Below are 25328 nucleotides of genomic sequence, written 5' to 3'. Positions count from 1 at the left end.
TTAGAAGGATTTGGGCCAAATGCAGGCAAATCAGACTAGCCCAGAATGCTGACTTGGTCAGCATGGGCAAGTTTGATTGAAGGGTCTGTTCCAAGTTGTACGGGCCTTTTACTTCATGACCATATATTAGTTAGGCAAGGATTTTACAATGGGTTCATGTGTAAACATGCCCTTTTACCATCTTCTCAAGAAAATGAATTCGCCATTTATCTTTTTTAATCAGTTTTTAATTTCAATGTCATTACTTCTAAGAATAAGACAATGAGAATTCCATCTACATCATCTTTGAAGAGGAGTAAAATGGCAAATGTTGGAAATCGAAAATAAAACACTGGAAAGTATTCAGTAGTCAGGCTACATCTATAGGAAGATAAACTGTTAATGTTTCAAAACAACGGCCTTTTGTCAGAACTGGGAACTGGGGGTGGGGGGGCAGGCGGGCGGTCATCACGTTTGGCCTTGTTACCGAATCGATGCACTCTTGATTTCAACACTCTCCTCCGATCCCACCTCAGGTTGAATCAATTTATTTAGAAATGTTGTTTGGTCTAGAGTGAGCAATTGACCATTACAAGCATTGACAACTTTGTGCACTTTATTACCTATTGGGCCTCTGCCAATCTGTGCTGCATTCTCATCCATTTTGTCATCACCAAACTTAACTATTCAAATACTTTCCTGTCAATTCAAACACTCTTCTCCTTTCTCTATGCTCCATAAATTGCTCCACTTCTAAGATTTACCTTCTTGTATTCCATCTTCCCTTCCCTCATCATCTTGCATGCTCTCCAACTCAAAAAATTTAAAACTACCATTTCTGTCTACAAACATTTCTAGCAACATAACCCTTAAAAAAGTTTGTCTTTAGTGATTTAGGCTTCTGGTGAACCTTTCATATTCTAGTTCATTATATTGTTGAATTTTCTTCATGAACCTCCATACTTTTTCATAAAAATCTTTCCTTATAACTGGTACTTCGGTGCAGAATTTATTTTCATCTGAAGTAACTCATTTGTCAAAGACACTAAATTAATGAAAGTTCTCTTTTTTACATGCATTATGGCTTAAATGTCAGCATCTGCATATTAATCCTTTTCAGTTAAGTTGCCACGTTGTAACCACAATTTAAATTACAAGCTAAATTGATGAATGGTAAATATCATTCTAGTACAAAACAGATGATTAGCCAGGGCATCAAAGGTTATGGAAAGAAGGCCGGGCAGTGGGACTGAGTGGGAAAATGGATCAGCTCATGATTAAATGGTGGGTTAGACTTGAAGGGCTGAATAGCCTTTTTCTGTTCCTAAGTCTTTTGGTCTAAACAAAATTAATTTGCCACATTTGATAAAAACTTGACATTGGAACATGATCTATTCTGACCCCTTTTTCAGATTTACATATCCCATTATTTTATAGCTTTTATAGCTACTTTAATACCAAAGTCCTTCATGAACAGAGTTAATACTACAATTACGTAAATAATGAGTCACACAAATGTAATTTGAAAATCTATTCCCAATTGTAACTAACCAGATAGGCCAATGACCACAGTTGGAGGAAATAAGTTGGTCTGGCATTTCATGATGAAAAAAGGGAATAATTGCACAAAGTATACAAAGTAAGATGTTAAAGGGTGATTCAGTATTGATCACATAATATGAAAGCAGATGGATCTTGAACCTAAGCTAGTGAGACACGAAAGTCTACAGATTATAGTAAAAACATATAAATGCTGTTGGATTTCAGCAGGTCTCTCAGAATCCATAGGAGTTAAAGATATATATTGTTGAATTTTCCTTGAAGAAGGGCTCAAGCCCGAAACGTTGGTCTTTACCTCCTGTAGACAGTGTGCAACCTACTGAGTTCTTCCAGCAGTTCTGTGTTTTTACTTGAAACTATGCTAGATTTTATTTGCTACATTCATTAAATAAAATCAACATGCATTACGGTTGGTCTTAAAGAACTGACAATACACTACTCAAAGATTTGAGATATGGAATAAAATTCACTCTCATGGAATTGATGTAAGGGAAGTAAGTAAAGAAATACAATTTTATTTTCCACTCATGCTTCTTGATGCATGCACAGACAAATGGAAAATAGCCATAAGGACTGTTTTCTATTCCCCCCCCTCCCCCACCCCCAACAATTGCAATCCATTTCTAATCATCAGTCTTCTTTCTCAACCAGTTTGCTTTCTTGCTTTTGAATACCAAAACCTATTTCTCCAATTCAAGCACAAAGAGCTGTTTGTACCTTGACATTCTTGCAATTACAGTAATTAATTCTCATTCAATGGCCATATATTGGAAAGGGTGCAGAAGGAATTCACCAGAATGCTAATGGGCCTTAAGAGCTTGAGTTGTAGGGATAAAAAAGAAGAGATAGTTGGGTCTTTATTCCCTGGAGCTTATAAGGCTGAGGGGTTTCATCTAACCGGTCGGTGTTACTGCTATCTTCATCCAGTTATTCAACTGAATAACTTCCTCTGTACCCATGCAGCAACATATTTTTCCATCTGAACCTTCCTTATTGGCAAACTACACCCCAACGAATTAATCACAGATTACTGACCCTGGTTGTTGTTTCAATCATTTTTTGCAAATTCCAAACCTTCAACACTGGTCTTCCACTCTCTATGTGTTGCTTTGAAAAACAATGCAGAATGCTGGTTTTGCTTTTGTTTAAAACTTTTATGTTATGTGCAAAATACTAACACTGGTAATTGAAATGTATTTCCATTTTGTGTATCCAGTGACAGCATTAGGACTGGAGTGAATTATAAGTTCTCTTCAATTCACTCTACAACTTACTTTGCCGGAATTAAATATCCTCCACTGTATTAGTGTGTTATTTGCATTTTCCAAATGACTCCTTTGGCTTCCTGCCAAGTATGACAGTCAATTCTAAATTAATAAAACAGCTTTAATCTCATGGATTTATATCTATTGGCTAAATTTTACATTGGACACCAACAGTCAACTAATTGACCATTCATTCTAAACAAGATTTAAGAAGCAAGTTAAATAACTGTGGCCCACTGCACTTACAGTCTCCTTTAATCGAGGCGTCTCCATTTTCAATTATAATCTCTAAAAGGCAATATATTTAAAATTAAATAATTTCTGGTATTTTACCTACTTATTTGTCCAGAATAAGAGCATTGCTAGCAAGGGCAGCGTTCATCAATCTACCAGTAATTGCTCTCGACTGACTTGCCAAGCCATTTTAGAGGTTAAGAGTCAACCTCATAGCTATCAGCCTGGTGTTTCGTTGAGACCAGAATATTTCCTTCCTAATGGATCTGAGAAAACGAGCTGGACAATATTTAAAAATGTTATCTAAATATTTGATTTTCAGACTAGAAAAGTGAAGTGTATGCATTTTTAAAAATAAGTTCACAAAATGAATTACAGAAGTAAATATTTTAAAGGCAAACAGGATTCAATGTAATAGGATATTACTTGGAAACTATTTTCAATCTGACTCAGTTTCTTCAAGGAAGTGTTTCAGGATAAACACTGAGGGTTAATTGACCATTGAAAGGAGGAAATAGATCAGTGACCCTTCAGTATTCGGTTGGAGAAAAATCAATGTAATAATAATTAATTCAATGAGAAAATAGCGACCGAGTGGAAGGATGGCTTGCAGAAAACAATGCTACTCATTTGCAGAGCCAAATTGAGGGTCTAAAATCCATCATGTGTGAAAGCAGCAAAGCAACTGAATTAAGGGAAAGTGTTAGGTGAATGTCTACTTTGGGTTTTGGAAGCCTAAACATTGTGGAATGAAGGGATGCCTATTTAGACAAAAGATGCATAATTTTTTCTGAGGTCTTGTGGATACAAACTTATAAATCAATTTTAACTATCTAACATATTACTCTTCTGTATGGATATTTTAAAAATCCTCACTTTTCCTGTTCTGCATGTGACATATTTTACCTGTACCTTGGTTTTCCACCAACTCCCTAATGAAATTAGATATCAAAAACAAAGCAAAATTCATCTGAGTAATTATGAACCTTAACTATAAATAAGTGATGATAAGGATTCAATTTTATCTTTATATTTGTGGATATTTCAACTCATCCTTGTTGTTGTTGATGATTTAGAATCTATTAATTGGATATACTTGTTAATCTACAAATTTAGAATTCTACTTAAAGAACAAATCAACCAAAATTATATTACAGTATTTAAAATCTATTTTACAAAGTACAAATGGCACATCTCTATATTCTTTTGGAATCCTATTTTGGTTAGCTAAAGATTTTATACATTTTTAACGGATCTTATTGGTCTTCATGAACATTTTCATAATTCCATTACAATTGTAATTCAGCCAAATCAAAAAAAATTAAAGTCCATATCCATAACTTTACTTAGTTATCTGGAATATACTTTATGAAAGGACAGTAGAGAGAGTTTCAGTTGTGACTTTCAAATAAAAATTGTACAAAGACTTTAAGGAAATATGACGACATGATATAGCATATACTGGTACGACTTGGAGTGAATGTACAATAACTGACAAGGACTCATCAATTCATTTGTCTCTGTTGTTGCAACGATTCTATGATTGTAAAATCCTAAATGATACCAGAGCTGAGAATTGCAAGCATTCCAAACTATCTACTAAAAAGCAGATTTGATATTGATATCCCTAAGACAACATACAAACTGTGTGGAGGGTAGAAGGAGCATATTGGGAAATCCAAACGATTAACCGAAGTACAAACAACCAAGTAACAGACTAACAATTGGATTTAGGAGAATCTCTAATTTTGTGATTTCAGATTTATTGTCAGAGTACATACATGACATTACATACAACTCTGAGTCTCTCTTCCTTACAGGCAAGGCATAATTACCACTGATTGGTCATGCAACAAAAAAACTGTACACAGTGCTACATGTAAACAAATAAAGAACTGTAAAAAGATAATGAATGTAAACAAACTGTGCAATACAGAGAAAACAAAAAAAATCAATAAAGTGCATAAGTAAGAGTCCTTAAATGAGACCCTAATTGAGTTTGCTGTTGAGGAGTCTGATGGTGGAGGGATAGCAGCTGTTCCTGAACCTGGTGGTGTGAGCCTTTGATAATTGCTGCTGCTCTCCAGTGGCAATGCTCCCTGTAGATGTTCTCAATAGTGGGGAAGGTTTTGCTTGTGATGTCTTGGGCTGTGTCCACTATATTTTGGAGGGCTTTATGCTCAGGGGTATTGGTGTCACCATACCAGACCGGTCAGCAGAAATTTGCTAGGGTGTCTGATGTCATACCAAACCTCCGCAAATTCCTGAGGAAATCGCGGAGCTGACATACTTTCTTCACGATGCTTTTGGTGTGTTGGGTCCAGGAAAGATCATTGCTGACCCTCTCCACCTCTGATCCCCCAATAATTACTGGATTGTATATTTCTGGCTTTCCCTTCCTGAAGTCAACAATCAGCTCCTTAGTTTTGATGACACTGAATGCAAGGTTGCACCATTCAGCCAAGTTTTAAATCTCCCTCCTGTTTCCTGATTCATCACCTTTCCTTCCTTATTCAACCCACTACCGTGGTATTGTCGACAAATTTGTAGATGGTGTTATTGTCGTATTGAGCCACACAGTCAAGTGTAAAGTGAGTAGAGCAGGGGGCTAAGAACGCAGCCCTGTTGTGCTCTAGTACTAATAGAGATTGTGGTGGAGATGTTAACAATCTTCACTGATTGTGGTACAACCACTTTTTAATAGTAGCTTCCAAAGAAATTGGTGAACAGAAGAATGTTTATTCTATGAGGGAGATTTAAGTTTTATTCTCAAGTTGACAAATTTCATTAAAAATATTAAGTTCATGGCATTTAGAACACTAGATCAATTAGTCATTGTGGTATATCGGGAACCTGTCAACAAAAATAAAATTCCTATGAAAACAAACAAATCTTTAGCAATAACTTTTGACAGAATTAATGTCAGTCTAAATCATCCAGATTCCTTGGGTTGTAACAAATTGTTTTCTTTGCAGACAAGAAATTGACAAAGCATATTTATATACTGTCTAAATCTTTCTTAAGCATGATTGTACTTGGATCCACTAGAAAAAGATTCTGACCACCAATCCTAATTACATGGGACAATTATATTTTTATTCCTGAACACTTTTGGGTGTATTTTATATATATTTTGGGCTGCTAATCACAAAAATTATTATAACAATTTTCCTATCACATACCATTTCTTTAGATATGTTACGAGCCCAAAGGACCCCAAGACCCAGCAGCAATAGATATTCACCACGACAAATGGTTACTGAAACAAAAGTTGTTTTTAATTATCTTTAAACATGAAAACAGAATCAAACTTTAACTTATCACTATTAAATTAACTAACCCAACTTAACCCCCTTCTAATTTTAAGTGCACATGTATGTAATGTGTGTGTAAATTTAAGAAAGTTCTTTGGTTCACAGTTCAATCTCACTTCTCATCCTTCCAAGTTCTCAGGTTTCAGGCAATTCTTATACTGTGCACATAATTTAACATTTATGAAGTTCACCAGGCTTTGGTGCTCGAAAGGTAAATGTTTACTGCTCAGGAAGGTTCTAATAGGTTTGCAGAGATGTGTTGCTCCAGGATTTCCACAACTGAGGTACCGCCATTAGTCACCTCGAATGTCTTGCTGATGAAACTTGCCCCATCAGGGTTCTCCAAATAATAACCTCTTTCTTTCAGGCTACTACAGAGTTCTGTTCTGTTCCATTTATTCTAAGAGAAACATCAGACAAATAGCACTTCCAGCCATCCGGCAGTCTGGAGCTTTTGTTTCAGTTCCCACAAGCATCCCCTGGCTTGTTACTGCTTTCTGTGTCACACACACAGTCAAAGACTCCCTTCTGTCTCTCTCTCTCTCTATCTGAAATTCAAACTGCCAGCAGCATGTCCTTCTCCCTCTCACTTGCAAAACCCCTCCTTCTCCACCAAACAATAGGAGTTTGTCTTTTTGGTCAATCTGTTGTTTTAGATAAACAAAAACCTCTCAATTACCTTTGAGTGAGCACTCTGAAGAGAGGACAAAAGCCTTGTAAGAAGGTCCAAAACAAACAACCTGGCTCTGGTTGTTCTTCCAAGACAATAGTCCATTAATTTCATGACATCATTTCAATTAGCATCTATTTGTAAAATGTGTATAGCATTCTTCATAGTTTCTGTAAAGTTACTGAATGTGAATTCTTCAGTATTTCAAATAAGATCTGTTTTAAAGTGTGTGTATGTACCCTACTCTAATTTATCTCCAATTTACCTAAAACAACAGATGGAGAAGGTCGGGGTTTTTTGCAAGTGAGGGAGAGAAGGACATGCTGCTGGCAGTTTGAATTTCAGATATAGAGAGAGAGAGACAGAAGGGGGTCTTTGACTGTGTGTATGACACAGAAAGCAGTAACAAGCCAGGGGAAGCTTGTTGGAACTGAAACAGAAGCTCCAGACTGGCGGATGGCTGAAAGTGCTATCTGTTTGATGTTTCTCTTAGAATAAGTGGAACAGAACAGAACTCTGTAGTAGCCTGAAAGAAAGAGGTTATCATTTGGAGAACCCTGATAGGGCAAGTTTCATCAACAAGACATTGAGGTGACTAATGGCGGTACCTCAGTTGTGGAAATCTTGGAACAACACATCTCTCTCTCTCTCTCTCTCTCTCTCTCTCTCTCTCTCTCTCTCTCTCTCTCTCTCTCTCTCTCTGCAAACCTACAAGAACCTTCCTGAGCGGTAAACATTTACCTTTCGAGCACCAAGCCTGGTGAACTTCATAAATGTTAAATTATGTGCACAGTATAAGAATTGCCTTCAACCAGAGAACTTGGTAGAATGAGAAGTGAGATTGAACTGTGAACCAAAGAACTTTTCTTCAATTTACACACATATTACATACATGTGCGCTTAGAATTAGAAAGGGGGTTAAGTTGGGTTAGTTAATAGTGATAAGTTAAAGTTTGATTCTGTTTTCGTGTTTAAATATAATTAAAAACAACTTTTGTTTAACTAACTACTTGTCGTGGTGAATATCTATTGCTGTTGGGTTTTGAGGTCCTTTGGGCTTGTAACAGATTAAACATGATAAATTCAATAAAAGTTAATTTAATATTTCTCCAACTTTTTATGTGATACAGCAAAGCTATGTGTTCAGTTGAAGTTGTCTATCATAATACCCATTTTTTTTCAGGATGCAAACCTTTTGAAAAATGTTGTTGTCCAGTGTTATGCTTTTCATAACTTTATATCACTCCTTAACATAGAACTTTACAGAAGGGAGTCTTTACAGGTTCTTTGGGCTACCATGTTGTGCCAACAAATATAAACCTAATCAACAAACTAATCCTTTCCAACATTACATCCATAACCCACTATTTCTCAAGCATCCACGAGCCTATTAAACAGTCTTTTAAAGGTACCTATTGTACCAGCCTCCACTACCACCCATGGCAGTGCATTCTAGGCACCCACTACTCTTTGTGTAAATGTACCCCTGACGTCACCCCTAAATCTTCCTCTCCTCACCTTGTACAGATGTCCTTTGGTGCTTGCTGTCAATCCTATTTATGCCTCATATAATCTTGTAGACCTCTATTAAGTCACCAGTCATCCTTCTCCGCTTCAAAGAGAAAAGCCTTAGCTCTGTTAACCTTGCCTTAGAAGATGCTTTCTCCAATCCAGGCAACATTCTGGTAAATCTCCTCTGAATTCTCTAAATAGCTTCTACATCCTTCCTTTAATGTAACCCCAAGGACGTGTGTTTAGCCCACTGCTCTACTCATTATACACCCACGACCATGTGGCCAGGCACAATTCCAATGCCATCTACAAGTTTGCCAATGTCACAGAATCACAAATGGCAATGATGAAACGTACAGGAGGGAGAAATATCAGCCTGTTGAATGGTGTAACAACAATAACTTGCTCAGCATCAACAAAACCAAGGAAATGGTTGTGGACTTCAGGAGTAAGTCAGGGGAACATGACCCAGTCCTCATCAAGGGGTCAGTAGTGGAGAGGGTCAAGAACTTCAAATTCCTGGGTGTCATCTCCGAGGATCTGCCCTGGAGCCTACACGTTGATGCCTACACAAAGAAGGCTCACCAGCAGCTATACTTTGTGAGGTGAGGAGATTTGGTATGTCACCAAAGACTCTCAAAACATCTACAGGTGTAACATGGAGAGCATTCTGGCTGATTGCATCACTGCTTGGTATGGAGGTGCCAACTCTCAAAACAAGAATAAGCTCCAGAGGGTTGTTAACTCGGCCTGTGACATCACAGGCACCAGAATTCACTCCATCAAAGACATCTACATGAAGCGGTGTCTGAAAAAAGCAGCCTCTATCTTCAAAGACTCCCACCCCCAGACCATGCCCTCTTCACTTTGCTACCATTGGGGCAAAAAGTAGAGGAGCCTAAAGACGAGAGCTCAGCAGCACAAGGACAGCTTCTTCCCTGTTGCCTTCAGATTCCTAATAATCAATGAACCAAAGACACTGCCTTACTTTTTGTGCGCTATTATTGTTATTTTATTTTTTTTATACATAGTAATGTTGTAAGATGGTTTATAATACGAATGTTTGCTCTATGATGCTGCTGCAAAACAATAAATTTCATGACTTGTCCATGACAATAAATCCTAATTCTGATTCTAATGAGGCAACCAGAACTGAATATAATATTTTAAGTGTGGTTTAACAAGAGTTTTATAGAGTTGCAATATTACCTCAGGTTTCTTGAACTCAATTTCCCCCACCCCCGACTAATGAAGGCCTGCATAACACAAGCCTTCTTAATTACCCTATCAATGTGTGCAGAAACTTGAGAGATCTATGATTTGGACCCCATGATCCTGCTGTTCTTCCACAATGTTAAGAATCCTGCCATTAAGCATGTACCCTGCCTTCATGTTTGACCCTCCAAAATGCATCACTTCACAATTTTCTGCAATGAACTCATCTGCCACTTTTTTCCACAAAACTCCGCATCTGGTCTATATCCTGTTGTAACACACAACAACCTTCATACCATCTGAGCATTTACTGACCCATCCTCTACTTATTCATCGAGGTCGCACACAAAAGGGGTCCCAGAACAGATCCCTCCCAAATTCCACTAGTCACTGACCTCCATGCAGATACTACCCTCTGCTTTCAGCAGGCAATCCAATACTGAATCGACACTTCATGGCTTTCTGTCTATAGGAATTTGTCAAATGCTTTACTAAGATAAATATATATACCACATCTACTACCCTACATTCATCAATTTCTTTTGTTATTTCCTCAAAACTCTCAATTAGGCTTGTGAAGCATGACTTTACTGCTCACAAAGCCATGCTGACTATCACTGAGAAGACTATATTTCTCTAAAAGCTCTTAAATCCAATCCCCAAGATCCTCTCCAATAGTTTGCCCATCACTGACGCAAGACTCACTGCTCTATAATTTCCAGGATTCTCCTGAATACTTTTTGTAAATAAAAGGACCACATTTACCATTCTCCAATCCTCCGGTGCCTTCCCTGTAGCCAGGGAGGATGCAAAGATCATTGCCAATGTCCCAGCTATCACTTCCCTTGCTTCCTGTGGTAACCTGGGGTATATCCCTTCCAGTCCTGGGGACTTATCAATATGAATGTTTTTTGGAAGAACCACCACTTCTTCTTCTTAAACTCAACATGCTTCAGCACATAAGATTGCAGTATACTGTCCTCAAATTGACCAAGATCCCTCTGTCTGGTGAACAATGAAGCAAAGTATTCTAGGACTTCCCCTAATCTCCTCTGCCTCCAGGCACATGTTGCCTTCTTTCTCTTACCTTCACTCTTGTCATCCTTCTGTTGTTCACATATGCATAGAACGCCCTGGGGCTTTCTTTAATCCTACTTGCCAAGGCTTTCACATGCCCCCTTCTATCTGACCTAAGTCCTTTCTTAAGTTCCTTCTTGGGTACCATAATATTCTTTAGAGCCCTTCCTGTCTTTTGATTCCTAAACCTTTTGTCTGCTTCCTAATTCCTCTTAACTAGCTGTCTCACCTCTTTTATCAACTAGGATTCCCTTATCTTGCCATCTTTTCCATGTCTCAGTGGGACAAAGCCACCCAGAACCCCACACGTTGTCTCTAAAATTCATCCACATTGCTCCTGTGCTCTTCCCCAAGAACATCTGTTCCCAATTTACTCTTGCCAGTTCCTTCCTAATCCCATTGTAATTAGTCCTTCCTCAATTCAACACTACCATTTTGTATTATCCTATCCTTGTCCATAGCTATGCTAACAGTCAAGGAGTTGTGGTAACTATCACCAAAATGGTCCTCCAACGAGAGGCTTGTCACCCAAACAGATTCATTACCAGTACTAGATCTAGTATGGCCTTTCTTCTAGTTGGCTGGTCCACATACGGCATTAGGAATCCTTCTTGAGCACACCTGACAAATTCTGCCCCCATGAACCTTTTTCCCCAAAGAGGTGGTAGTCAATATTAGGAAAGTTGAAGTCTCCCATAACATCAACCATTTAATTTCTGCACCTTTCCAAAATCTGCCTACTTATCTGGCCTTAAAGACTACTCCCACTACAGTGATCCCTCCCCTCCTGTTTCTGACTTCCACCCACACTGACTCAGTGGACAATCCCTCCACAACCTTCTCCCTTTCTGCAGCTGAGATTCTATCCCTTATTAGTAATGCCACTCTCCTCTCTTTTACTTCCCATCCTATCCCTTTTAAAACATCTAAATCCTGCTACCTGCATCAGCCAATCCTGTCTGTATATCACTGTTTCAACTGCAGATAATCTGAAGTGTGGGCAATATCAGGAAATGTTGCCTGGGTGGAATGAATTTTCTGGTTATGGATTAGATATTTGATCGGAAGTTGTTCAAAAGTTCACATTCAACACCAATATCCTATATAACCTTGCATGTCTGACCCAAATTAATTCTTAACATATCCATTTCAAAATTATTTTATAATTCTTATCCTTGTTTTCAAATCCCTCACCTATTTCTTGCTTACCCTTTTACAGCTTAATAAAACAGACACAAAAAACTGCAGATGCTGAAATCAATCCCAATGAAAAGAACTGGACCACTTTTTTTTTCACCCACTGTTGTTGCTTGATTCGTTGAGTTAACATTGAAACATAAGAAACAGGGATAGGAGTGGGCCATCTGGCCCATCGAGCCTGTTCTGCCATTCAATATGATCATGAATGAGCTGGCCGTGTACTCAGCTTTCCCCCAGAACCTTAATTCCTTTACAAGGCAAACATCTATCAAATTCTGTCATAAATATATTTAATTGGGCAGCCTCAACTGTTTCCATGGGCAGCAAATTACACAGATTCATTACTCTCTGAAACAGTACGTCTTCATCTCTGTCACAAATCTATTCCTCAAATTCTGAGGCTTTGTCCCCTAGCTCTATTCTCAACTATCAGTGGAATCAACTTTCCTATCCCTTGTATAATTTATATGTTTCTTCAAGATCCCCAATCATTCTTCTGAATTTAACTGAGCATAAACAGAGACCTGATCTCTCCTTAGAGGCTAAACCCCCTCCTCTTTGAACCTGGTGATCCTCTTCTGCACTGCCTTCAAAGCCAGTATATCTTTTCTCATTTAAGGAGACCAAAAAATAAAAAAAATCACGTCTATAGAGGAAAATCTCTTGGTGGAGATCCATGTTCATCAGTGGGACCAACCAAAGTCATATATTACTTACAGAACATGTGTCATCATTCAAAGCTCAAACTTCATATTTGTCTGCAGGTTTACTATAATGTAATTTGAAGAATTATTGTTCATTATTCATAGAACATACTAAATTGAAATATGGACCCTGATAACTGACCCTGATTATTAAGATCAAGAAGAGTCTTGCACCTCAACCACTTTCCTGCCAATTCTTAAATTCTTTAAATTTTGTTACACCTAAATATCAAATTCATCTCAATCTTGAATATACCAAAAGATTAAGCATCCACAGTCCTCTACTGTAGAAAATTTTAAAGATTTATAATCCCTGGAGTAAAACAATAATTCTCCTATCACAGCCCTAAACAACCCATTCTTACATTCTGACCCTGTGAGCCTCAATATCAGTTTTGTACAATGTAAGATAATTCCCTGTTAGTGACAATTCTGAAGTAATTATCAAACATACCAAGAGGAAATGTAAATTTAGATAAGGAATAACTTCAGATTGAGATCAAGAGTAGTTGATGGAGGGATCTTATTTTATTGTTAATTTAAAGCATTGAATCCTAGAATTAGTTTTGTATTTTACCTGGCACTGGAGTAGTAAGGGCTGCCTTCTTCTTCAAACCGACTAATGATTGGTTCTTTTAAAGCTGCTTCATCTTCTGCAGAGAACTACAGAAATAACACATGTTAGAACAACGTACTTTATGAGATTTCTAGCACCTGCAAGTTTTTGATTTGGATTTTACAAAATAATATTTTTATTAATTTTCAGAACGTGGACCATTGGCAATGCCAATATTTTTGCCCAACAATGGGCCTTTTTATTGAAACACCGCCGAGAGTTTACCCAAAGCATCATAGGGAGGGAATTTCTGCAACAATGAGAAAATGGCAAAGATTTCCAAATTACAACGATGTGCGTTTTGGTGATGGAAGTCATGGGTTTGGGAAGCACTGTCAGTGAGCAGCCTCGACAAGTAACTTTATTAATGGTACATATTTCTGCTGCAGTAGGTTAGAGGTGGACACAGTTAGTGTTTAGTGTGATGGATAAGATATCAATCAATCAATTTGGTTTGTCACAAATTAGTGTTGAACAAGTGGAAAGTGTACTATCACATTCTGACTTGTGTCTTGGAATGGCTTTGGGGTGTCGTGAAGCCAAAATTGGCAATGCTGCCAGAGCCGCTGTCACTGGTGTGGACCCTGGAGATCAGAGTGTGGAGACACAATGCTGCTCCAAAGGGTTCAACTGCCCAATCCTAATGCCAACAGCTCCATAAAGTCATGAAACAGCCTGTTGGAGAAGCTGTTGTTTTTAAATTAAAAGCCTGCGAGCATGGTCTGTGCCCAAGATAGTGGCACCTGAGCTCGGCAGTGGCCACGAGTGAAGCAGCAAACCAGCACGGGGCACCAGAAACAAGGAGGTAACCCCCTGTTGAGAAGAAAATATGTTGACCACGGCAGCCGACCAGCAAGAGACTCAACAACTGAAGGACTCACACAGGCTGTGGGCATCTTGCAATTGGGGGAGCTGGAAGGGCTGAGAGCAGCTGGAGACTAGCTTATGGGAACCATGTATCAGAGCTGGGGATTCAAGAGGGTGTTGAAGGCAAAATGGGCTCCCAAAGGGACTAAGGCACTGAAGGTTTCCTGATCGTGTCGGAGGTTTGGACTTGGAACTGGGGTTGCCAATGGATCGTGTGGCTGCAGGAGCGTTGGAGGCAAATCCACACTCAGTGACTCTGAAGGGACTTTCTTTTGCTTCTCTTTCTCAAGTACTGTAAGGGGCACTGGGTGACACTAATGGTGAATTTTTGTCTACTTTATGGCAGGCAGAAGGCAATTTTGTGTAATATTACATATTTTGAACTAATGTTAGGTCTGCTTTGTTCGAGAATGAGTGAGTCAGACACCAGACTGAGTCGAAATCAAGGTTCTTTATTACCGGATTGTAACACTTGCAACTAACAGTGTTAGTTGGAGAAGGCGCATTCTCCTGATATCAGCAAGTGGTGTTATTTTTATACCTCAGGACACAAACTTAGTAAATTATCATACCATTACACTGTCCAATGAATAAGCTGTTGCTACCCTTCACTGTTAGTCTGCTGCTCATCAGCTTGTTAGTGCCAAGCTTATCTTGAGCGTACAAGGTCACACCTGCATCCTATTACTCCTTAGTACTGGGTGACTCCTTCTCCGGTCCCATCTCATGATGTTTTTACCTTACACTAATAAGGTAAAGGTTCCATTACTGTCACATAAAACTACATTTAGAATGTAACATACATGAAATTCTTTAACTTTGTCTACCAAAAGGAAGATAGAGAATCGCCACTTTGTCCAGCACCCCTCACAGAAATGAGGTCCCAGCGAGGAATGAACTTGCAACCCTTGGTTTACAAGACCAGTACCTCTGCATGACAATAAAGCAATCTTGAATGAAGTATGTGACTTCCTTGTCTCATATTCTTTCTTGCAGCCACAGTTTAACTATAGATAGTGTGGTTCATTTTCAGGCCAGTGGTGACCCCCAAAGTACTGATGGTTAGGATGTTAGGGCTACGTGGATCTCACTGATCACCTACCTCCAATCAGAAAAGCGTAGTTCTAAAACTACCCTTGGTAAATTTTGGATCCAAATGATCAACTCACCATGCATCCCAAGTAACTGTTAGAAGGATTAGAGGGAGATAGGAAAACATATTTTCACCAAGAGGGGAAAAGCCCAGGAATTCACTGTCTGAAAGCACAGCAAAGGCAGCAGCTCTTACATTTAGAGTCTCTGGAAGTATATATAAAGAGTTGTGAGCTCCAAGGGAGCTGGAAGATGGGATTAAATTGAAAACTCATTTCTCAATCAGCAGGGACATAATTGACCAAATGGCCTCTCTCAAGTCACATGTTTCCCATGATTCATTGTTTTGCCTTTTAAGTCCACTGATCGGCTTTTACCAGGATGCTGTTTTAACATCAAGGGGCAGTCAGATTCACTTCACTTCTGAACTGCAGCTCTTTGGTCCAAGTATGAATCAAAGATGTGATGTGCGGTCCTACCAAAAACAGAGTGAGTTAGCAAAATATGCAGACTAAGTGCTTCTTCTTTGCACTCTTGACAATATTTTTGATTATCCTTTCTGATGACTGAGCACAGACATATTAGTGCAGGCCATATTTAAACAATTTTTCAAAATGTCCAGTGGATGCCAATGTTATACTTTCATTGGAACAGCTTAGTCAGAAATATGGCTGGTTCTGGAACTGAAGTCCAAATTATTAATTTGGAAATAAACATGCAACTTTCATTAACTAGTAATTAGGTATGGCAGAAGTGATGATGGTGCTTTTAGATTTAAGTTTATTTTTGCCAAGATAGTTATCTTTCTCAAGAAATGTCCAAGAACTATTGGGTACCCTTAACGTAAACACACACAGCAAGCACACACGCACAAAGACAGACATCGACACAATAAAAAACTGTGTTTTACTTGTTTCTGGATTAAAAACAATTGTGACACAAAGATACACTTTTCAGTGTAAGGACAGATATTCAAAGAGAATAGTTCGGAATGTTTTGGTTAAACTGTCAGCAAGAACCTGGGGCAAGAGAGTACCAGGTATAGTTTCAAAAACAAAAATACCAGAAAAGATGAATGGGGTTTGAATTATACTAAAATCTGATAATTAAGTTATTAATTTTTATTTTGTGCAAAATATGGAAAGAAGTTTGAGTTAGCTGCAGCCAATTAACTTGTAAATTAGATACAGATCCAACAAACCAGAATGTATCTGCATACATTAATTTTCACAATTGCTGGCATGGTTATCTTAAATAATTATTGTTGCGAAGAGAGTGTTGATTCACCATATGTAAAACAACTTGCAGTGTTTTCCGGATCCACTGCTTCCACCTCTACTTCAACTATTGTAAATGTATTATGTTGACTTACAGCATCTGAAAGGGCCACATATTCATACCTACCTCCTTTCCATCCCTTGCCCTTTGGTCTTTTGTAATGGTGGCTAAAACAGTAGCAGCTTGTTCACCCCCCATAACAGAGATGCGTGCATTGGGCCACATGTAGAGAAACCTTGGGCTAAAGGAAATTCAGAAAATTAAATCAGAAACATAGAAAATCAAAGCAGGAAAGGGCCTCAAGATGATCATAGTTGATCATTCAAATGCAGTACCTTGTCTCTCCTTTCTCCCCCATATTCCTTGACCCTTCTAGTCCTTTCATTTCCAGGTTGATTAGTAAAAAGAAATCATAATCTCATATTCAAAAATAATTAATCTTCCTGAAAGATATTCCATTGTAAAAGTCAAAAATAAACCTGAGCTGTCAGATCATAAATTAGTAGAACTATGGATTGGTAGAACTTAATCTTAGAAATGTAAATATTTAAGACAAGGAACTGAGGAGAATATTAAGTAGTCTTGTGTACCCACTGACAACAGCTTCAATCTATGTATTACAATGTATTTGTAAAAGGGACTTTTTTTCTTATTTGTTTCAGTTTCATTGATAAGTTGCAACATTTAGAATTTTTTATCGTTGTCTTATTCATTCTCATGGGATTGAGAACAAGTTGGTTCCACTCTAGTTTTGTGGGTTCTAAGGTATCTAATGAACCCAATGTGGGAAGTATAGTCTCTTTTTAAGATGGTGTAGCAATGGCTGATGGAGTAAGCAGAGAGATGGTGCTATACAGGAAGTCTACAGGCGCTATGATTGTAGTGCAATACACAAAAGCAGTGGAGACACTCAGCAGGTCACACAGCATCTGTAGGAAGCAAATGGTAACCAATATTTCATGCCTGAGCACTTTGTCAAGGTATGAACAAAAAGCAGGCAAGTGCCTGTATAGAAAGATGGGGGAGGAGAGGAGAAGAGGAAGAAAGGGTTAGGTGGTGGAAAACAGGCCAACAGGTAGGAGGTCATAGCTGAACATGGGTGGAAGGGCAGGAGAAAAAAAACTGAGAAGTAATGGTGGGAGGGTGGTTGCGCTCTGACTGGAGAGGGAAGATAGTGGCAGTCTGGAGAGTGGGGAGGGAAAGAGAGAGAGAAGGGGGAGGAACCTAACAGAAACTGGAGAAATCAATGCTAATACCATCTGGTTGGAGAGTGCCCAGACGGAATATTAGGTGTTGTTACTCCAATTTGCAGGTAGCCTCAGTTTTGCAGTGCTTGAGGTCATAGACAGACATGTTGATGTGGAAATGGTGTGTGGAATTAAAATCGTTGGCCACTGGGAGGTCCCATTTATTGCAGCAGATAGAGTGAAGGTACTCAACGGAACAATCTCTCAGTTTCTTCCAGTCTCTCCGATATAAAGAAGGCCACAACAGGAGCACCAGATATAGTAAGATTATCCCTGCATATTCACGTGAAGTATTGCTTCACTTGGAAGGGCTGCTTGGGGTCCTAGACATAGAAACATAGAAGATAGGAGCAGGAGTAGGTTATTCGACCCTTCGAGCCTGCTCCGCCATTCAACGAGATCATGGCTGATCTTAAAGTTCAGTACCCCGTCCCCGCCTTCTCTCCGTAACCTTTAATACCCTTATACTGAAGAAATAGATCTAATTCCCTCTTAAATATATTTAATGAACCTGCCTCTACTGCCCTCTGTGTCAATGAATTCCACAGATTCACCACCCTCTGGGTAAAGAAATTCCTCCTCATCTCGGTCCTAATTGGTTTGCCTATTATCTTCAAACCATGGCCCGGGTTCTGGATTTTCCCATCATTGGAAACATCCCATCTGCATCCATTCTGTCCAGTCCTGCCAGAATTTTATAGGTCTCTATGAGATCCCCTCTCAATCTTCTAAACTCCAGCGAGTACAATCCCAATTTGCGCAATCTTTCGCCATAAGTCATTCCTGCCATTCCAGGTATCAGCTTGGTGAATCGCCTCTGCACTCCCTCCACTGCAAGAACATCCTTCCTTAGATAAGGTGACCAAAACTGCACACAATACTCCAGGTGTGGTCTCAACAAGGCCCTGTACAGCTGCAGTAAGGTATCCTTGTTCCTATACTCAAACCCTCTTGATATGAAGGCCAACATACCATTTGCCTTTTTAACCACCTGCTGTACCTGCATGCTCGCCTTCAGAGACTGATGTACAAGTACCCCTAGGTCTCTCTGCACTTCCCCATCTTTTAATCTATTGCCATTCAAATAGTAATCTGCCCTCCGGTTTGTATTACCAAAGTGGATAACCTCACATTTATCCACATTGTAGTGCATTTGCCATGTATCTGCCCAGTCCCTCAATTTATCCAAATCACACTGGAGCTTCCTGAACCCCCTCTTCCGTGCACACAACCCCTCCTAGCTTAGTGTCATCTGCAAATTTGGAGATATTACATCCAATCCCCCCCATCCAAATCATTAATGTAAATTGTGAACAGCTGGGGTCCCAGTACAGATCCCTGTGGTACCCCACTGGTCACCGCCTGCCACTCAGAAAATGAGCCATTTATCCCAACTCTCTGTCTTCTACCTGCCAGCCAGTTCTCAATCCACATCAATAATTTTCCCCCAATCCCATGAGCCTTGATTTTGGAAGCCAGTTGTTTATGCGGGACCTTATCGAAGGCCTTTTGGAAGTCCAGGTACACCACATCCACTGGCTCTCCCCCATCTATTTTACCTGTCACCATCTCAAAGAATTCCAATAGATTTGTCAAGCACAATTTACCTTTTGTAAATCCACGTTGACTCCGACCGATCCCTTCTCTGCTAGTCATATGCTCCGCTATTACATCCTTAATAATGGATTCCATCATTTTGCCCACTACTGATGTAAGGCTCACCGGCCGATAATTCCCCGCTTTTTCTCTACCCCCCTTTTTAAATAGTGGGGTAACATTAGCTACCCTCCAATCCATGGGTACTGATCCTGAGTCTATCGAGTTCTGGAAAATAATTCTTAAAGCATCTGCTATCTGAATGGCCACTTCCTTGAGTACCCTAGGATGTAGATTATCAGGCCCTTGGGATTTATCTGCCTTCAATCCCATCAATTTCCCCAAAACCATGTCCTTAGAGGTACTGATTTCTTTCAGTTCCTCCCTTGCATTAGTCTCTATGTTTCCCAACATCCTTGGGAGGTTATTTGTATCCTCTCTTGTAAAAACAAAACTAAAGTAAGAATTTAATTGGTCTGCCATTTCCTTATTCCCCATTATATATTCCCCTGATTCCGACTGCAAAGGACCTACTGAATGATGGTGAGGAAGGAAGTGTGGGTGATCTAGATTGTTCGTTATATACATTAATGATCTAGATTGTTCGTTATATACATTAATGATCTAGATGATGGGGTGGTGAATTGGATTAGTAAATATGCAGACGATACTAAGATAGGTGGAATAGTGGATAATGAAGAAGGTTTTCAAGGATTGCAGAGGGATTTGGGCTGCTTAGAAAAGTGGGCTGAAAAATGGCAGATGGAATTTAATGCTGATAAGTGTGAGGTGCTTCATTTTGGTAAGAAGAATCAGAATAGGACATATGTGGTAAATGGGAGAGCATTGAGGAATACAGAAGAGCAGAAAGATTTAGGAGTAACGGTACATCGTTCCCTGAAGGTAGAAACTCACGTGAATAGGGTGGTGAAGAAGGCTTTTAGTATGCTGGCCTTTATCAATCATTGCATGGAATATAGGAGTTGGGAGGTGATGTTGAGATTGTATAAGACGTTGGTGCGGCCTAATTTGGAGTTCTGTGTGCAGTTCTGGTCGCCTAATTATAGGAAGGATATAAACAGAGTGGAGAGAGTGCAGAGAAGGTTTACCAGAATGTTGCCTGGGTTTAAGCATCTGGAGTATGGGGAGAGATTGGACAGATTGGGTCTTTATTCTTTGGAGCGTAGAAGGTTGAGAGGGGATTTGATAGAAGTATTTAAGATTATGAAAGAGATAGACAGAATGGATGTGGATAGACTATTTCCGTTAAGAGGAGGAAAGATTAAAACAAGAGGACATGAGTTAAGAATTAAGGGGCAGAGGTTTAGAGGTAACATGAGGGGGAACTTCTTTACTCAGAGAGTGGTACCTGTGTGGAATCATCTTCCGGGAGAAATAGTGGCGGTGGAGTCAATTGTATTATTTAAGAAAAGGTTGGACAGGTATATGGATGAGAAGAAGATGGAGGGTTATGGGCATTGTGCAGGGAGGTGGGACTAGAAAGGGGTGTTTGGTTTGGTGCGGACTAGAAGGGCCTAATGGCCTGTTTCCATGCTGTAATTGTTATGTTATGTTATTATGTTATGTAAGTGCAGTATTTTTTGCAATCACAGGAATACGTTTCAAGAGGGCAATTAGTAGAAAAGATGAGTGGATGAGGAAATCCTGGAATGAGCGATCCCTGCAGAAACTAGAGGGGAAGACATGTCTGGTGGTGGGATCACACTGTAGGTCGTGGAAATTGGGGAGGATAATGTGTTGGTGGGGTGGTAAGTGAGGACAAGGGGATCCAGTCTTTGTTGCATCTTGGGGCGGAGGGGGCTGGGGGAGATGTGTGGGAAATAGATGAGATGTGGGTAATGGCTGAGTTGATGGCAGCAGAGGGGAAACCACAATTTTAAAGAAGTATGACATATTGGATGTTCTGGAATGGACAACTTCAACCTGGGACATAAGAAACAGGAGCAGGAATAGGCCATCCATCTTATCGAGCCTGCTGTACCATTCAATAAGATCATGGCTGATCTGATCATTGACTCAACTCCACCTACCTACCTTTTCCCCATATCCTTTAATTCCATTTTTATGTAAAAATCTATCAACTACTTCCCTGGGCAGAGAATTCCAGATTCACTACTCACTGGGAAAAAACAGTTTTTCCTCATCTCTGTCTTAAATCTACTCCCTTGAACTTGAGGCTGTGTGCCCTAGTTCTGGAATCACCTACCAGTAAAAACAATTTTCATGCCTCTATCTTATCTTTTCCTTTCAAAATTTTGTTTCTATACGATCTCCACTCATTCTTCTGAATTTGAGTATAATCCCAGGCAATTTATTCTTGTAGGTCAACCCCCTCATCTCCAGGATCAACTTGGTGAACCTCCTCTGAACTGCCTCCAAGGCCAGTACATCCTCCCTCAAGAATGGAGACCAGAACTGCATAGTTCTCCAGGTGCGGCCTCACCAGTACCTTGTACAGTTGCAGCTTGACTTCCCGCTCTTGAATTCAATTTCTATAGCGACGAAGGTCAACATTCCATTTGCCTTCTTAATAACCTGTTGTAGCTGCAACCCAACATTTTGCGATTCATGCACAAACTCTCCCAAGTCCTTTGTCCACTCATCTAACTTGACTATATCCTTCTGTAGCCTCTCCACATGCTCTGTACAATTTGCTTTTCCACTCAATTTAGTATCATCTGCAAACTTGGCTACACTACACTCTGTCCCCTCTTCCAAATCATCAATATAAATGGTGAACAGTTGTGGACCCAGTACTGACCCCTGTGGCTCCCCACTTTCCATTGTCTGCCAATCAGAAAACACTCATTTATCCCAATTCTCTACTTTCTGTCAGTTACCAATCCTCAATCCATGCCAATATACTTCCCCCAATTCCATTCATCTGTAACTTATTGATAAGTTATTGATATGGCACCTTATCAAATGCCTTCTCAAGATCCAAATATACAACATCAACCTGTTCCCTCTATCTATCACGCCCATTATATCCTCAAAGAACTCCAGTAACTTTGTCAAGACCTGCCCTTTCTGAATCCTTGCTGTGTCTGCCTAATGGAACCCCTTTGTTCCAAATGTCTCGCTATTTCATCCTTAATGACAGCTTCAAGCATTTTCATGACTACAGACATTAAGATGACTGGCTGATAGTTACCCGTATGTACGTCCCTTTTTAAAAATTGGTGTGAAAATTGGTGTGACATTTGCTGTCTTCCAATCTGCTGGGACCTGCCCAGAATCCAGAGAATGTTGGTAAATGACTACCATTGCATCAACTGTAACTCCTGCCATTTCCTTCAGATGCGATAGCGATTGAGGAATTGACAGATAGGAATAGAATTTTTAAAGGGAACAGGGTGTGAAGGGGGGCAGTTGATAGGTTTGTAGAAAATAACTGTAAAGAGTTTGTCTTTCAAGATTTTGATAGAGAGGTCGAGAAAGGGGAAAGTGTTGCCAGAGATGGACCAAGTGAATTTGAGGTTGGGGTGAAAGTTAGCAGAAAAGTGGATAAAGTTGATGTGTTCATCATGGGTGCAGGAGGCAGCATCAATGTAGAGGAAGAGTTGAGGAGCATGCCTGTGCAAACTTGTAGCATGGATTGCTTCATATAGCCAACAAAAAGACAGGCATACCTGGGACCCATGGCTACCCCTTTGACTTAGAGAAAAAGCAATCAGCCAAAGGAGAAGTTATTGAGGGTGAGAACATGTTCTGCCAGGTGGAGAAGGGTGGTGGTGAGGGATACTGGTTGGGTCTGTTGTTAAGAAAGAAATAAAGGGTTTTGAGACCTTCAGTACAGAGGATGGAGGTGCATAGAGAACATGTATGGAGATAGTTCACTTCTTTTCACATAATGCTGATGCATGCTTCAAGGTTCTCATTATCATAACACATACTTCTCCATTTTGAGCAGACAATGAGACTGAGGACCTCCTTGAATTTCCTCCTGGTTATCGCCTCCTGTGACAGAGCTCTCCCTCTCCCTGTCTATTCACCACTTACACCTTCTGACCCCTCCTCAGCTTCTTTTTCCATTGATGCATATAATAGGCCCACTTTTTACTTTGGTTGTGATGAAGGGTCCCGACCGGAATGTTGATTGATCATTTTTACACATTAATGCTGCCTGATTCACGATTCCTCCAGCAGCTCTTTGTTTGAAATAGATTGCCAGGAAAAATACTAAATTTTGCCCTGCCATAAACTAATTATACATTTTTTTTAAAAGAACAAGTAAAATAATTATTGTTGCAATTAAATGAGTAAAAATAATTAAAATGTTGATAAATTAATATAAAGAAAAATTAAATATTATTAGAGTCATTTTGCTGAAATGTCTCCATCTAAAATTATGAAGTCTCTTTTTTCTTTCAGTGGTTAAGGGTTTCGGGCATTTAATACTGAGCAAAGGAATGTGGTGATCTCTTAAATGTAATTTGCTGCTGCATTACGTTAACTCTTAATTAGAAGTGTTTTTATAATTATTCTAATTGACCTGATAATATTGAGTCTTGTAAACATCTACCATTGGACAATCGCATTCAACAGTTGAGGGCAAAGGAGGGAGCGGTCATGATTGGAGTGGCTGTCTCAGAGTGGTAAGGCTTTGCCTCAACTTGTTTCACTGAAAACAAATAAGAGGTGAGGAATAGTCGAGGTTGAAATCAGAAAGGGCCATCCTATTCAAGGAACAAAGAGGATTAAGCAGGTAAGGGCAGGGTTAATAGATATCATATATTTTGATCATCTAGTCATAGACAGTGGGAATAGCAGCCAAGGCAGGGGAATGCTCCTCTTGTAGAATGTGGGTCATCAGGGAAGCCAGCAGTATCCCTCATCTGAAGAAGTGCATCCAGCTGCAGCTCCTGACAAAGCAAGTTAAGGAATTAGAACTGGAGTTGGATGAACTCTAGATGATTCGGGAGGTAGAAGGGGTGATGAGGCAGGAATTACAGGGACACAATCACACCTAGGAGGCCGGAGAAGGGGAGATGAGTGACAGTCAGGAGAGGGAAAGTGAACAGGCAGGCAGTGCAGGGCACCCCTGTAGCCATCCCCCCAATACTATTTTGGATTCTGTTGGTGCGGATGACCTACCAGGGACAAGCCATGGAGACCAAGTCTCTGGCATGGAGTCTGGTCCATGGAGAAGGGAAGGAAGAAGAGGTGAGCTGTAGTGATAGGGGATTCCATAGTTTGAGAAATAGATAAAAGGTTCTGTGGAAAAGATTGAGTATCCCCAATAGTATGTCGCCTCCCTGGTGCCAGGGTCTGATATCTCAGATCGAGTTTGTGGCATTCTCAGGAGGGAGTATTAGTAGCCAGATGTTGTGGTCCATGCAGGGACCAATGAGATGGGTAGAAAGGGTGAGGAGGTCCTGGAAGGAGAGCTCAGGGAGTTAGGCGATATGAGGAGGCTGGTGTAGAAATTGCATGGACTGTGGCAGACGTATTTAAAATGTCCTTAGCACGGGTGTGGTGCCAGAGGATTGGAGGGTAGCTCACGTTGTTCTGTTGTTTAAAAAAAAAACTCCAAAAGTAACCTTGTAAATTATAGGCTGGTGAGCCTGACATAAGTAATAGGTAAATTATTGGAAGGTGTTCTAATAGATCAGATATACAATTATTTGGAATGCCAGAAACTGATTAGGGACGGTCAACATGGCTTTGTGTGTGGTAGATCGTGTTTAACTGATCTTATTTCGATGAAGTTACTAGGAAAGTTGATGAAAAAAAAGGCTTTGGATGTTGTCTACATGGACTTTAGTAAGGCCTTTGACAAAGTTCCACATGGGAGGATAATTAGGAAGGCTCAGACACTCAATTTTCATGGAGAGGTAGTAAACTAGATTTGATATTGGCTATGCGGGAGAAGACAGAT

The 25328-nt window shown here is 39.8% G+C and overlaps 1 protein-coding gene across 1 annotated transcript in view; it reads right to left on the bottom strand.

Moving 5' to 3' along the window:
• mccc2 (methylcrotonyl-CoA carboxylase subunit 2) overlaps positions 1–25328 on the bottom strand; it is a 158698-nt gene that overhangs the window by 2768 nt on the left and 130602 nt on the right. The window contains 2 exon segments of the mRNA XM_069936759.1: positions 13308–13393; positions 16710–16824. Coding sequence (XP_069792860.1) covers positions 13308–13393; positions 16710–16824 — 201 coding nt within the window.

This window comes from Narcine bancroftii, chromosome 1 (assembly GCF_036971445.1).
Source record: "Narcine bancroftii isolate sNarBan1 chromosome 1, sNarBan1.hap1, whole genome shotgun sequence".
Classification (NCBI taxonomy): domain Eukaryota; kingdom Metazoa; phylum Chordata; class Chondrichthyes; order Torpediniformes; family Narcinidae; genus Narcine; species Narcine bancroftii.
This window is presented reverse-complemented; position numbering and strand designations above follow the sequence as displayed.